Consider the following 15,967-nt stretch of genomic DNA (forward strand, 5'->3'; position numbering starts at 1 on the left):
GAGGAGGAGGAGGCCTCGGTGGTGGAGTTGAAAGGTAAGTGGGAGGAGGAGTTGGGAGAGGAGATCGAAGAGGGGACGTGGGCAGATGCCCTAGGGAGGGTGAATTCTTCCTCTTCGTGCGCGAGGCTCAGCCTCATACAGTTTAAGGTACTGCACAGGGCACACATGACCGGGACAAGGATGAGCTGGTTCGTTGGGGGTGAGGACAGGTGTGTTAGGTGCTCAGGGAGCCCAGCAAATCACACCCATATGTTTTGGGCATGCCCAGCGCTGGAGGAGTTTTGGAAGGGCGTAGCGAGGACGGTATCGAGGGTGGTAGGATCCAGGGTCAGACCGGGCTGGGGGCTCGCAATATTTGGGGTGGCAGAGGAGTCAGGAGTGCAGGAGGTGAAAGAGGCCGGAATTCTGGCCTTTGCGTCCCTGGTAGCCCGGTGAAGGATTCTCCTTCAGTGGAAAGATACGAGGCCCCCAAGCGTGGAATCCTGGATCAGTGATATGGCAGGGTTCATTAAATTGGAGAGGGGGAAATTCGCCTTGAGAGGGTCGGTACAAGGGTTCTTTAGGCGGTGGCAACCGTTCTTAGGCTTTCTGGCAGAACGATAGACATTGGTCAATGGCAGCAGCAGCTCGGGGGGGGGTTTACTTTATTTTTGTTTATGTTATTTACACGGGAGGGTCTGAGGGGGTGTATACACCTGTTGTGTTAAGTCGGGGTGTTAATGTTAATTTATTATTTATGTACAGGGGGGGAGGGATTTGGGGGGTTGCTTTTTTAGATTGTGTTTTGTACTTAACCCTGTTGGGTTCTTTTTTCTTTCTCATTTTGTTATTGATATTTTATGAAAACCTTTAATAAAAATTTTTTTTTTTTTTTAAATGAGAGTTGCCCTCTATCTGGGGTTTTCTCTCATTTTCCTTCCATTTGTTGCTTCCCATGGTTGCCCCTTTAAGTGCATTGTCACTTTAAATGTATTACCTCTTTTAAGGATATTACCACTGTAAGACTGCAGAGTAATATTTTCCCCCACACAGGCTGTAGTTGTTCAGATACTGTTGGCTTCCCTGTGCAGGTGTATTTTGCAGCAAGTGTATCAATGCAAGTAGGCAGTGTTTCAAGCGGTTTCTTTTTTTCTTAAAACTGTCGCACTGCATCCTAGTGTCAGCCTTTTTAAAAAAAAAATTTCATGAAAAAATTCATTCATTTTTTCCAATTAAGGGGCAATTTAGCGTGGCCAATCCACCTAGCCTGCACATCTTTGGGTTGTGGGGGCGAAACCCACGCGAACACGGGGAGAATGTGCAAACTCCACACGGACAGTGACCCAGAGCCGGGATCGAACCTGGGACCTCGGCGCCGTGAGGCAGCAGGGGTGTCAACCTTTTTTTTAAAGCTTTTGAACTTTTTTAATGCGGCAATTCTTTGCCTTTTATCCAAAGTTCTTCTTTTTAAATGTAAAGCCACCTTCACTTGTTTTTGTTTACTCTGTACGTTTCTTTTTTAATCGTTTGACTCGGCTGATTAGTTCTGACTCAAGGGTCTTGCGGTGTTCACTCCGTTGCTTATCCATCCTATAACTGTCTATCTTTTCTTTTTGGGATTTTCAATTTATACAAAAAAAAAAATCACTTCAAACAAACAAACAGAAAGATAGCTCTGGGTATCAGGTATCATCGTCTGCATGCCTGACACAAGACTCCAGAAACCAGTGCTCTACTCTGAATTCTGGCATGGCAAGCGATCACTAGGAGGGCAGAGGAAACACCACATGGACACTCTGAAAGCCTCCCTAAATAAATGCAACATCCCCATCAACACGTGGGAATCGCTGGTCTTAGAACGCACAAACTGGAGAAAAAGCATCCGCGAAGGCCAACGAGGATTGTTGAGTGAAGCACGTGGAGGCCAAGCATAAACGGCGGAAGAGCGCAGAATCCAGTGTCCTACCCACCCACCTCATCAAATACCACCTGCGAAACCTGTGGCAGAGTGTGCGGATCCAGGATTGGACTATTCAATCGCAGCAGAACCCACCTCCCCGGATCAGAAGCAATTTATTCTCGATGCTGAGGGACTGCCCAAGAAGAAGATTAGTTCCCTGCAAACAGGTAAATTGACAACATTAACAGACAACAACATGATTCTCAGGGAGTAAGATACAGAATAACAACTTTGGAGCGAGGCAGTCATCAGGGTGAATATCACTCCACTGGCGCACAACGAGAGTAGGCATCCAGGAAAAAGCAGGATCTGAAACAGAGAGCACTCGCCAGGAACTTCCAAGGATTCCAAAGATCGGAACATGAACCTCATTACTTCCAACATGCCGACTCGACCGAGCCAAGGTGGTCAACTACCCAGGCTCCATTGGGGGGGACTGCTTGAAGGCTCAGGCGACCTCAACCCCTCTCCACCAACAACAGGAACAAGACCAAATGGACCCAGAAATAGGAAGGCCTACCTAACACCAGGCCTTAGAGACAAGGTTAAATGTGCTGCCACAAATTTGAGTTGCCCAACCTCGAGATCGAGATTTCAGAAACATGGCAGCCAGTTCTCAAACTCGGCTGGGAACGTTTCCACCACCTCACCAGAGACATCAGGCATGGCCTGGCTCCGCATTGGCACCCCTCCGTCCTCACACAGACCCCTTAGGGTGGACGACAGGCCATGCAAGCAACAGGAACCCGACCGTGCGGAGGCCGGCCTCCACCAGAGACAGTGCTCTCTCTGCTACAAGAGCCTACTCTTGCATCCCCACCACAAAGGGCTGCATGGTAGCATAGTGGTTAGCACAATTGCTTCACAGCTCCAGGGTCCCAGGTTCGATTCCCGGCTTGGGTCACTGTCTGTGCGGAGTCTGCACGTTCTCCCCATGTGTGCGTGGGTTTTCTCCGGGTGCTCCGGTTTCCTCCCACAGTCCAAAGATGTGCAGATAAGGTGGATTGGCCATGATAAATTGCCCTTAGTGTTGGGTGGGGTTACTGGGTTATGGGAATAGGGTGGAGGTGTGGGCTTGGGTAGGGTGCTCTATCAAAAAAGAGCCGGCGCAGACATGATGGGCCGAATAGCCTCCTTCTGCACTGGAAATTCTATGAAATTCTATGAAATCTTAAAATTGGGTTTTATCATCTACACTGCAGAGCCAAGACTATCAACAAATCACCCCTTCATCGCTAGCAGTCATCATCCGTCAGTGTGCACCATATGGTCAGGGCAGGAAACCTCTCAAAGGTAACTGTACCACCAAGGATCAAGCCCCAGTCCAACTCCCTCCAGCCACCATGAATCAAGGAGGATTAAACCATATTGTCTCAACTTAAAAATGCTGATAATTGATCAAATATCAGCAGATAATGAGAGCCATGTAAACTGAAAAAAGACATTAAGGAGATGTGCACAAGGATATAAACAAAGATTCAAAGAAGAGCAGAGCCGGAGCTCGTGAAAATGCAGCCGCTCCCACACCCATAGCATGTGTCCATCCTTTCTGATTCTACGTTACTCAGGGTCTGGCAACATCTTAAATGGGTCCATTTTCCCAAAGACAGATATTCTGGTGAGTATGTTTTGACTTCCATTAAAACAGGATACTCACAGTTGTCAGGCCAGAGACAGTGGCACGATAATTTATCCTTGTCGCCAGATATAAATAAGTACTTTAACAAATATCATTAATGAATACAAAAAGGATTAATTCATAAGAATTGTTCAGCAGCCGTATGGCTGTATGTACCTCCTCTCATGGCATTGCCTTAGAGGGTTCTTCCCCCTGAAGTGATTATCTGAGTCCCAATTGTCACTCAAGCCAGGTAACCCTTTTCTGCTGTATTGCTCTTAAAGGGATAATCACCACAATACCCCAGGGCTAACATCAGGAATTCCCTGACTGTGGTTATTTTTTGTTGTTTGGTTGGGGCTGATTTAGCACAGGGCTAAATAGCTGGCTTTTAAAGGACCAAGGCAGGCCAGCAGCGCGGGTTCAATTACTGTACCAGCCTCCCCAAACAAGCGCCGGACTGTGGCGACTAGGGGCTTTGCACAATAACTTCATTTGAAGCCTACTTGTGACAATAAGCGATTTTCATTTCATTTCATTTCAAATTTGCAATTCAGAATTTGCATTAACAACAAAGCGGAGATTGTTCCAATTTTTGGATCTAATCCTTCTGTCAACAAATAATGCCAGCACAAAATTACATTCATTGTAGAATAATAGATTAATAGGTATGGCAATGAGATTGTGATGTGTACCATGATATATGAGTGATATCAGCAGTCATGTGCAAGACACTGAGATGGTAAGAGAGAATAGTTTGACCAAGAGACATGTAAACTTACCTAGAAGCTTAGAATGTATGATAGCATGGGTTTTTCAAAACTCCTACTGGAATTAGACCTAAGTCATTCATAAGAAGGAGGAAACATTCCCAATCTAGAACAGGCCACAAATTACCTGAAGAGATCCAAATAGTATTTAAAGTGGATACCATACCACAAACTATTCACAACCATCATCATAGAACCATAGAAATTGATAGACAAAGAAGGTCAAGGCCCATCTAGTTTGCCTTCTACCATCCTGGTAATTGCATGATACAATTATAATGGGGTTGTTGATTAATAATGATAATCATATCAATTAGTGTATTTCAAAATAATTTGTGTCACTGCTTTGAACAATTCTGATGATGTGATTATTAATGGCTATCCCTCGCCAGTGAGGGTGATTGCTTTCAATGGGTCCAAAGATGGCTGATGAGGCCAATTTGGAATCCGCACACCTGATGGACTGTAGGGCAATTTTTTTGTGGGATGGCTGGTCGTGTTTTACCAGTTTGTGTCATGGCGTATTCTTTTCATCAATCTTGTTTTTCCTCTTCAATTTGTCACCTTTGTGTCCCAAAATGCTGGGAGCCTTTCCATGGACTGCTGATCCACAGAGATGGTCTTCCAGGAGTGGATGTCAATATTGCATTTCTTTGTGCTGGCTTTCAGCACATCTTTGAATCTTCTGCTCTCAGCTGCTGTATCTTCCCTCACTCTGTTGGGAGAAGACCACCTGCTTTGGGAGCCAGATACCTGACATTTGAACAATTTGACCAATTGAACAAAGCTGATAGTGAATGACGCTCAATGCTTGTGGTGCTTGCTTGTGAGAGGATACTCATGTTGGCATTCTGTCCCCCCACTTGATATGTAAGATCTTCCGCAGGCAGCTATTGATAATATGACTCCAGTGCTTTCAGGTGCCTCTTGTACATAGACAATATTCAGCCCTGTACAGTAAAGAAGAGATCACAACCACATGGTAGACCATGAGCTTGGTTTCAGTTTTGATGCCACGATCTTCAAAAACTTGCTTCCTCAAGTGGTCAAAGGCTGCACCAGCAGATTTCAGGTGATACCGGATTTCTTTGTCAATTCAGTTCTGTGAGAGATAATTTCCAAGATCCTTGAATTGTCCCACATTTCCCAGAAACTCATCTTTCACTCTCATCAGTAGGGCTGTGGTGTGTGCATTTGGAGCTTGCACCCACACATAAAATTCAGCCCAGTGAAATTTTGCAAATTTATTTTTATTTATTTTTTTTATAATCGGAAAGTCTTTATAACACAAATACTAAACTAAATTAAAATGTTAGGGTTAAAATCGGAAATAAACAAAAAAGTGCTGAAAATACACAACTGATGAAAGGTGTACTAAAAACAACTTCAACAGATGGTGACTGACTTGATGTTTATTTGTAACGTTTTTGGTTTTATCCCAGACTTCCGAGCAGATTTTACTGTATATATTATTCCAAATATGTCTATTACTATTAATGTTGGACTACAGGGATTTTCAAATGTCTTTTAATAATGAGTTTTTCACCTGTTAAATCGCATTGCTTTCCATTCTTCTCTTGATCCTTGGCCCAGGCTGTGCCGACGGACACGACTAGGATTACTGCTCTCATTCGTCATCTTTTTTTCAAATGCTCGTCTTTTCATCTGGAGCGTCTGAACTCCTGAGTTTTCATGGATAGTAGCATCATCATTGGGGGAACCGGCAGTGGGTTCTCTCTCGGTACCAGTTTCTGTTCTGTGGAAATACCAGTAGCAATCTAAATGAGCAGTCATGAAGAGAAGCTTTACGCTTTTTACTTTGCTGTGCAAGCAATTTTATATTGCTTCAATAAATAAAATGTCAGCAAGCTGGTTTACTTCATCAATTTTCAGCATGAAAATTTGAAGTCAAGATTCAAATATGACTTGCTGTTTAGCAAAAGTGTTGCATGCACAGATTAATATGCACTGTTTAGAGGGCAGCACGGTGGCGCAGTGGGTTAGCCCTGCAGCCTCACGGCGCCGAGGTCCCAGGTTCGATCCCGGCTCTGGGTCACTGTCTGTGTGGAGTTTGCACATTCTCCCCATGTTTGCGTGGGTTTCACCCCCACAACCCAAAGATGTGCAAGCTAGGTGGATTGGCCACACTAAATTGCCCCTTAATTGGAAAAAATGGATTGGGTACTCTAAATTTAAAAAAAAATATGCACTGTTTATCTCCACAAGTTTATGCCAGTTTAAAGGTGTCGGTTGCTCACACTAGTTTACGTAGTTGGGGTTAGATTTTTAATCTAGGATCAGGAACACGGTGCCTGGAACATTTCTGGACCCTGACTCTGCACCGCGTCAGCCCCAGTTGGGCCCTAGGCAAGGTCGGCACCTGAAGGTGGTAACTGGCTCTAGGGTGCAGTTCTCAAAGGCAGACGGGAACCAATGCTGGCTTGCCTTTGCCTGGTAGAATAGAACGGGCAGAAGAACAGAGGGTCAGCAGCCAAACAAATGCCCAAACGCTCACTAACCAGGTGCTTATTCTGCGGTGCTCAAGTGATGGCAACTGTGTCCCATTTCTTTGTTATGTTATTCTTCCCAAAATAAACGTACCCACTCATAAACAGAATTGATAAAAGAAAATTGTGAGCTCTTTATTTGAAGATAAGACTATATATAGATAATGTTTATTGGGAGACCATGAGGCATAAATCTGACCTCGACCATTGCTGCTCACAGACTGACTTCAAGTCATGGGGGTATTACATCATGTACTGTTGGTGTATAATGATTGAAAGTGGTTTGAGATATGCACCCTGAAAAGTATATGCACATCATATTGCAACAACCTCCTTTTCTCTAAACTAAAGATTCACCATTATGAATCAAACTATTTACATTATAGCAAAACAAAATAACATTTTGTCTGAATGTACTTTAACACACAGGAATACATTTACAAGTCTCTGAAACATATCAGTAGTTTGCTTAGCCATCTAACTTCAGATACAGTGATCTTCCTGGAGGCTACAGTACTTTTCAGAACAGTGGTTCGCGGTACTTTGTTTACGTGGTAGTGTGACCCCTTTAACGGGGCGGGCTCCATGGACCATGTTACTGGCTTGGGGCCAATCAGTGGGAACGTACGAACCCTGGCCAATGGGGAGTTTGTGTGGGGCCTGCGGAGCAGGATCCCGGGCAGTGTGGATCAGGGAGCTGAAGTGTGAAGATCTGTTGCATAGTGTTCTGTGCCTGTTACTTTACTGCCTTTGACTTTCATCAATAAACTCTTTGTTAACTACTGGAATCCTCCAGTGAATGTCTTGAACCACCACATTAGCGACGAGGTAAAAGTTTTTGATCGGAGCTGACAGTCATCCTGAATTGAGGGGGGAAGGAACAGTTGAGAAAGTAGAGTTGGAATTATTTAAACCATGAGTGGGAACGCCCATCCTTGGGGAACTAGACCCATTTGACCAAATGGTTGAGGGTTGGAGTCAACACATCGAACAGCTCCATTTAAAAAAATCCACTAACGAGGTTGTAGGTGAGGACAAGCAGAAGGTGATACTCTGACAGTTTTTGGGCCCCAAATGTATAATTTGATTAGGAACCGTACGCCGCTGGAGACCTGACTTGAAGACCTTTCGTGAAATTGGTAACGAGTATTCCAACCCAAGCTCTTGAATATCCTCCAATTTAACTGTGTAGTGCGGGACCATGAAGAGTCTGCCTCAACCTTCACATAGATAGGCTTGGCCAGCTTGCTGGGCACAGAGTTAGGGACCACGCTTAGTGACATGTTGTGCAATTGGTTGGTTTTTGCAAGATCCATAACCTTAATATTCAGAAGAAGATTCCGGCAGAGACTACAATTCTGTTGGAAAAGGTGATAGTCCCTGAGTTTAAACCCGATTGTTCAATAAGGATTTGTGGGGACTATAAGCTGACCATAAATCAGGCTGCCTAGGTGGATTGGTATCCAATTCCCTGAAGAAAGGCCTCCTACACTAAACCGGTGGGGGGGCCTCACCTGTTCACAATTGGACGTCAATCATGCCTATCTGCAACTAGAGTTCGATGAGGAGTCTCAGAAGTTTGCTACAAAACTGGGCACAGAGTTAGGGACCACGCTTAGTGACATGTTGTGCAATTGGTTGGTTTTTGCAAGATCCATAACCTTAATATTCAGAAGAAGATTCCGGCGGAGACTACAATTCTGTTGGAAAAGGTGATAGTCTCAGAAGTTTGCTACAAAGGCCTTTTCCAGTATTCTAGACTGCCGTTCGGCATTGCTTCAGCCGGCTCTATCTGCTTTGAATAGATCTTCCAGCGCACAATGGAAAATCACCTCCAGGGAATTCACACGGTGATGGTTTACCTCATGACATGCTAGTCCCTGGCTCTACAGCTGTCCAGTCTAGAGTAAGGATTAAATAGGTTTCATGATGCTGGGTTCAACCTAAAATGTGAAAAAGGCACTTTTCAGGCTTCAGAAGTGACATTCCTACGATTTTGCATTGATGCGACAGGATTCCACCCTTTGGAAGAAAGGTCAAGGCCATACGAGATGTCCCCGCACCCAAAACTGTCAATGACCTTAAGTCCTTCCTTAGTATGGTGCATTACGAATTTACCTACAACACTGGCACCATTACACCAACTATTACAGAAGCATCAGTGTTGGCAATGGAGAGAGCCCCAAGATGAAGACTTCTAAGTCGTGAAGCATTAGTCTTCAAACCTCTTGGTGCATTTTGACCCAGGGTAATCAATCTGCTGACATGTCATGCGTCCCCTTATGGTATATGGGAGATGGTTCGGAATGCATCTCACCTTTGTCTCAAAGACCCTTCCTGAAGCAGAACAAAACTATGGCCAGATTGAGCACGACCCCAGGCAGTGTGGACCAGAGAGCTGAAGTGTTAAGCCCTGTTGTATAGTGCTCAGTGCCTGTTATTTAACGGCCTTCACCTTTCATCAATAAACCCCTTTGTTAACTGCTGAAGCCTCGAGTGTGTCTCTTGAGCCAACAAGTTTGTGCTGTGTTTTAAACCGTGTCCCAGTTGCAATAGGAGGTTTCAGTGTTTTTAATTATGGTTTTTCTGATTTGGCATCTATTACGCTACACTCTTTTCGTGGCGAACAGAGGGGCACATGACCTCCCTGACCGGGGGCCTCGGCAAACCTCGGAGGCCACGTGACATCTGACCTATCAGGGCAAATTGCATGCGGTTCCAGCAGGCTGGGGGCCTTTAAAACCTGCAGAACAGAGCCAGCCTGGGAGTAGAGTTGGAGTCACTGGCTGGTATTGTAATGTTACTTTATACTTTCTGTAAATAGTTTCTGCCTCTAAATAAACTGTCTGTTGCTGTTATCCACTGATGATCACCTGGAGTTCCTGTTAACTAGAACTGTCATGCCATTTGGTTTTCATATAGGAATGTGTTCTGCAGAATTCTATATGCCATCATTTGTGTGTTGGACTCAAACTATTTGTCCAAAGTTCTGGCTGCGTAATATGAAACCCGCATGCCGGTTGTGGGTATCCCTCACCTTCCTGGTATTCAAGTGATGCATGATCCTGGGAAGGTTTGTCCACACAAGTCTGCCAAATTGCAATGTGCATTGTTTCCAGAGTGTGAAATTTGCAAGTTTGAAATGGGTACAGGTATTGTTTCAAACAGTGTCATGGAGCCTGATGGCTGATTATTTGTGTTGCAGGGTTTGGGGATTTTCTCTCAAGGTTTCCGATAGAGCTCCTTGTGGTCCGTGTTTCGTGTCATTGTCTTGGCAACAGCATTAATGGTGAGCAAAGGTCGGTCCTTACATGTCGGTCACTGGACCTATGATGTCCTCAGCATAACGTATCTGGGTGACCATGGTGAGTTTTTATAGTGACACACGAGTGTAATGGATCCCAGGGATGGAAATGGAGTCATTGCACACGTGACTGCCCATGGTTGGTCAAATAATTACTTGCCACTTCTGCGGTATATACGTTTCGGTATATGAAGTGAAAAGATGTTTGCACCAGCACTGATATCCAGTTTTACATATAGGTTATGCTGACCCTTCATCTGTGAAATAAATCCGGACGTGGCAAAGGTTTCTGTTGGTACCATTGCGCCAGTGCATTCTTTGATGTTCACTGTGCTGAATATCTGCTCATTTTGTGTAATGATGGTCGAATCAGCCTCATCAACTGAACATACGGTTTGGCTATTAGTTGGTTGGAATGCTGTACCTGTGTGACCTCTGGCTGTGTTAAATGATGATGTTAAACCACTTGTTTTGGCTTCTTTCTCCATTGGTACTTCAAATGTCCCCTGCTGTCACACGACTTGGCTACATCATCAATATCTGGGCATTGTTTACTAGGCTTGCCTGAATTGGCTATATGCCAATGGTGGATGAATTATGCATTGCCTTTAGACTCTGTCTAGCCATCAGTATGGTTTGCATATACATCTGCTTTGCAGTAGTGCTTCCATTGTATAATATTTGGGTTGATCCAAGATGTCTTTTTGGAATGCATTCATTAGGGTTGATTATTGCGAGCTTGATTATTTGTTTGGCGAGTTCTACTACCATAAAGTCACAATCATGCTCTTTATCTTTGCATCTACTCATGAACTGATCAATGGTCTCTGTCAGTTGCAGCATGGTAGCACAGTGGTTAGCACCGTTGCTTCACAGCACCAGGGTCCCAGGTTCGATTCCCGGCTTGGGTCACTTTCTGTGTGGAGTCTACACGTTCTCCCCGTGTCCATGTGGGCTTCCTCCGGGTGCTCCAGTTTCCTCCCACAGTCCAAAGATGTGCAGGTTAGGTGGATTGACCATGCTAAATTGCCCCTTTGTGTCCAAAAAGGATAGATGGGGTTACTGGGTTGCGGGGATAGGGTGGAGGTGTGGGCTTGAGTGAGGTGTGCTTTCCAAGGGCCAATGCACTCGATGGGCCGAAAGGCCTCCTTCTGCACTGTAAATTCTATGATCTCATGAGATGTCGTTAGGGCAAGATCCAGATTTACATATTTAAGCGAGCCATTAAGCTCACTTATATATGTTGCCGCCCGATTTTTCCGTGGCCGGGAAACTAACACCTGCGCATAGGACATCTCGCCATGGCGCCATTTAACACTGGTCCACACAAACGTGAACCAGGTGTAATGGCACCTGGGGGGGGGGGGTCTCCCAGGTCATCGGAGACTCTCGGCTGGTCGGGCTCTGGGTAGGGTGGTACCCTGGCACTCCCACTGGCACCCGGTCACCTTGGCATTACCATCCTGGCATCTTGGCATTGCTGCCCTGGCACCTTGGTACTGCCACCCTGACACTACCACAGTGCCCATGTGTCACTGCCAGGCTGGCAGGGGCACTGTCAATGTACTAGGCTGGCAGAGCCAAGTAGCAGGGTGCCAGGTTGCCTGTGCCATGGATCGAGGTGGGGTGAGGGAGTGCTCAAAGACCCTCTAAGATGTAGGTTGGGGCAAAGGGCGGGGCGATCCAGAGCTTGTCAGTGCAGGAAGTGATGTAAGTGCGGCATTGGCGGGATGTTCCTGACCGAGGCCAGAAAGCAGGGTGGTTCTCGGTGCTGCAGGCGCCGACAAAGACCCTGCTATACGCACTCAAAACGGGACTCTGTTTTGTGCGTGTTAATCATAGATTACATAGAACATACAGTGCAGAAGAAGGCCATTCGGCTCATTGAGTCTGCACCAACCCACTTAAGCCCTCACTTCCATCCTATCCCCGTAACCCAATAATCCCTCCTAACCTTTTTGGACACTAAGTGCAATTTAGCATGTCCAATCCACCTAACCTAATCGCTCCCACAATGTGTAGAACCCCAACAAAACTGTAGAATCCTTACACACGGTGAGTCTTATCCTGAAAAACTCCACTTTAACAGTACAGTGCTCCCTCACTACGGCACTGCATTCTTGACCTAGATTAAGTTTTTGTCCCTGGATTGGGATATGAATTTGCAACCTTCTAACTCAAGAGGCAATAGTGCGATCACTGAGTCAAGGCTGACATCCATTACATTCTCCCATAAAATCATTTCCCATGGATTTTCTGAGAATTACATGTGCCTTAACAGGAAATATAAAACCAACAAAAATGTGTGTGCCAATTTCTACTGCAGCTTTTAGATGTGCTGACCGTAGATTTGCTCACGCATTTGTGAATGTCAAAGGTTATCCAACTGGTAAGTGACTAACCCATGTGTTCTGAATCATGATACAATTGTCTGCTTCTTGTCCTGTGTAAGCAATTGTTTAATGATGTGGAACTCTGCCAGTGAATTCCCAACTGAACATGAGGAAAACCACCGCTTGATGGATAGTTAGGGTGTAAAGATTGAGAACGTTGAAAAAGAAACGCACTTGTATAAAACTGACAGAAGCAGATTATGGCAAAAACCGAAAGATGCTCCACAAATAATATGTTGGCTGGAATTCTCCAGCCGTGGCGATACTCTTTTCCCGTTGGCAGCGCACCCCCGCCTGCGGGTTTCCCGTCGGCATGGGGTGGCTTCAATGGGAAGTCCAATGAACAAGCAGTGGGAATGGAGAATCCCACCATTAGAGAATGGCAACCAGTCCCTTGTCTGCTCTATGTTGCAGGTGGGCAGAATTTTACCAGAATTTGGCAAACTGCCAGGCTCAGGCAGAAAACTGGCAAGTAACTCTCCGATTGCACAGGCACAATCAGACGTTTGCTCACAAAATCTTGAGCCTTTTGTACAAAGGAAATGAGTGGGCGTGGTTTACGTTGTCACTCTGGTGTGGCGATCCCTCAGGGCATGCAACCAGCTCCAAATAGATTGGGGCACCATCTTTAAAGGGTGTCCCGATCAGACCTCCTGCCTAACAGCGCCCCCGTCCCAGAGGTATCAGGGGCTCCCCCCCCCCCCCCCTCCCCCCCCCCCCTCCCCCGACAATCATCACCAGCATTCCACTCCCCCATCGCATCCCGTCTGTTATCTCATTGAAGAGATACAACTTAAAAGTAAGGGAAATATTCTGATACAGAGCGAAATATTTGATTTTAGCTGCTTTTCTAGTGCTGGACAAGTCAGAGGAACAAAGGAACAGGTTTAGTTTGGGGTTGTTCCACCTTTCAAATTTGATTATGGTCAATCAGTACCTCAAACCTATTTACCTGCTTATGCTCCATATCTCTTAATATCCTTACAAAATCAAAATATGTTTCACTTTTTAAAATTTTGATCGACTTGCTCCTCGAGTTCCAGCTTCCCACTACGCTTTATATAATGAATAATTTTATAACATCACCCTCCCTACCCCCCAAATCGCCACACTCCAATTCTAAGGTTATGCCCCTTGTTCTGGACACCCCACCTGAGGAAAAGATTTTTCTCACTCTCAATTCCTTTAATCATTTTCAGGCCTCAATTATATCACCTTTAACCATAGAATCATAGAATTTACAATGCAGAAGGTGGCCATTCGGCCCATTGAGTCTGCGCCGGCCCTTGGAAAGAGCACCCCACTTAAGCCCACGCCTCCAACTTATCATCGTAACCCCACCCGACCTTTTTGGACACTAAGAGCAATTTATCATGGCCAATCCACCTAACCTGCACATCTTTGGACTGTGGGAGGAAACCGGAGCACTCGAAGAAAACCCATGCAGACTCCGCACAGACAGTGACCCAATCGGGAATCGAACCTGGGACCCTGGAGCTGTGAAGCAACTGTGCTAACTACTTGTGCTACCGTTCTGCCCCAAACACTAAACAACTTATATATATATAGCACCTTTATCGAAATGAAACGTCCCTCGGCACTTGACAGGGGCATTATAAAACAAGGTATGACATTGAGTCACATTGGGAGATATCAGGTCAGATGACCAGAAGCTTGGTAAAGTTGCAAGTTTTAAAGTGTCTAGAGGAGGACATTGAGTTAGAGAGGCAGAGAGGTGTAGGGAGGGAATCCTAAAACTTGGGGCCCAGGCAACTGAAGACGCCTCCACCAATGCTGGAGCAATTAAAATCCAGGAGAGTCAAGGAGCACAAATTAGAGGAATTCAGATATCTGGAAGGATTGTGGGGCTGGACAAGATTACAGGTATAAGGCAAGTTGGGATTACGGAAGGATTTGAAAACATGGGTGCGAGTTTGAAAATCAGGGGTGACATTCTCCGACCCCCCGCCGGGTTGGAGAATCGCCGGGGGCTGGCATGAATCCCGCCCCCGCCGGTTGCCGAAGTCTCCGGCACCGGATATTCGGCGGGGGCGGGAATCGCGCCGCGCCGGTTGTCGGGCCCCCCGGCTCGATCCTCCGGCCCGGATGGGCCGAAGTCCCGCCGATAAATTGTCTGTCCCGCCGGCGTAAATTAAATCACCTACCTTACCGGCGGGACAAGGCGGCGTGGGCGGGCTCCGGGGTCCTGGGGGGGGGCGCGGGGCGATCTGGCCCCAGGGGGTGCCCCCACGGTGGCCTGGCCCGCGATCAGGGCCCACCGATCCGCGGGCGGGCCTGTGCCGTGGGGGCACTCTTTCCCTTCCGCCTCTGCCACGGTCTCCACCATGGCGGAGGTGGAAGAGACTCCCTCCACTGCGCATGCGTGGGAAACTGTCAGCGGCCGCTGACGCTCCCGCGCATGCGCCGCCCAGAGATGTCATTTCCGCGCCAGATGGCGGGGCACCAAAGGCCGTTTCCGCCAGCTGGCGGGGCGGAAATTCCTCCGGCGTCGGCCTAGCCCCTCAATGTTGGGGCTCGGCCCCCAAAGATGCGGAGCATTCCGAACCTTTGGGGCGGCGCGATGCCTGTCTGATTGGCGCCGTTTTGGGCGCCAGTCGGCGGACATCGCGCCGTTTCCGGAGAATTTTGCCACAGGACTCTGTATGGCTGGAAGCCAATGTAGGTCAGTTAGATACTTCTATGTTCAATGCAGTCTGGGCATTGAATGGTGGTGAGATATTCAACTGTGGTGGGCATCGAGTTAAGACATGGGCAGCAGAACTTTGGATGATTTCAGAACAGCAAATTTAGAGGTGAGAGGGACAACATCGGAAGAGGGAGAACCATTACCTAGATTAGCTAACTTGGGGAATAGGAGGGGAAGTTGGGTAGCCAATGGTTCAGTGGGAATAGGGCCGAAGGAGCAGGAGGCGGATCCTATGGACATTATGAGCTCAGAGTGGGCATGAGGGGAAATAATAGAGAAACTAGAGAAAGATGAGAGTTCAGGACTAGGGAGCATTAAAGGAAGCTTGGCCTGGTGAACTGGTCGAAGGGAGTGATGAGATAGCCGATTAGATTATCACAATTTTAGTGAGAAAGAAGTCCAGAAGCTCCTTGTAATTGTTATTAGATGTGAGGGTGGAGGCGACAAGGAAGTGATGTTTCGGAAGATGGTTTGCCATTAAAAAAGAAAGGATAAGGATGATCCTGGAATAGTGAGCAGTTTCACCAGACAAGAGCTGGACCGAAAAGTGTTTTTAGTAGCCCTGCTAGATCTGGTAATGGGTGACTGTATCAATTGATCGCTGGATCCTTTTGGGTCTTATAACCCTCGGACCTATTGGTGCAGAGATGAGGGCCCTATTAGGAGGAATGGCCAAGGTGAGAGAATTTAATGGTTTTATTAGGGGCTAGGATGCCAAAGGTGGAGGTG

The 15,967-nt window shown here is 46.5% G+C and overlaps 1 protein-coding gene across 6 annotated transcripts in view; it reads right to left on the reverse strand.

The window, feature by feature from the left end:
• veph1 (ventricular zone expressed PH domain-containing 1) overlaps positions 1-15,967 on the reverse strand; it is a 403,802-nt gene that overhangs the window by 143,557 nt on the left and 244,278 nt on the right. For all 6 annotated transcript variants that reach the window (XM_072474424.1, XM_072474420.1, XM_072474419.1 and 3 more), the window contains one exon: positions 5,874-6,083. In XM_072474424.1, the coding sequence (XP_072330525.1) occupies positions 5,874-6,083 (210 nt within the window). The remainder of the gene's footprint in view (positions 1-5,873; positions 6,084-15,967) is intronic.

This window comes from Scyliorhinus torazame, chromosome 14 (assembly GCF_047496885.1).
Source record: "Scyliorhinus torazame isolate Kashiwa2021f chromosome 14, sScyTor2.1, whole genome shotgun sequence".
Lineage (NCBI taxonomy): Eukaryota > Metazoa > Chordata > Chondrichthyes > Carcharhiniformes > Scyliorhinidae > Scyliorhinus > Scyliorhinus torazame.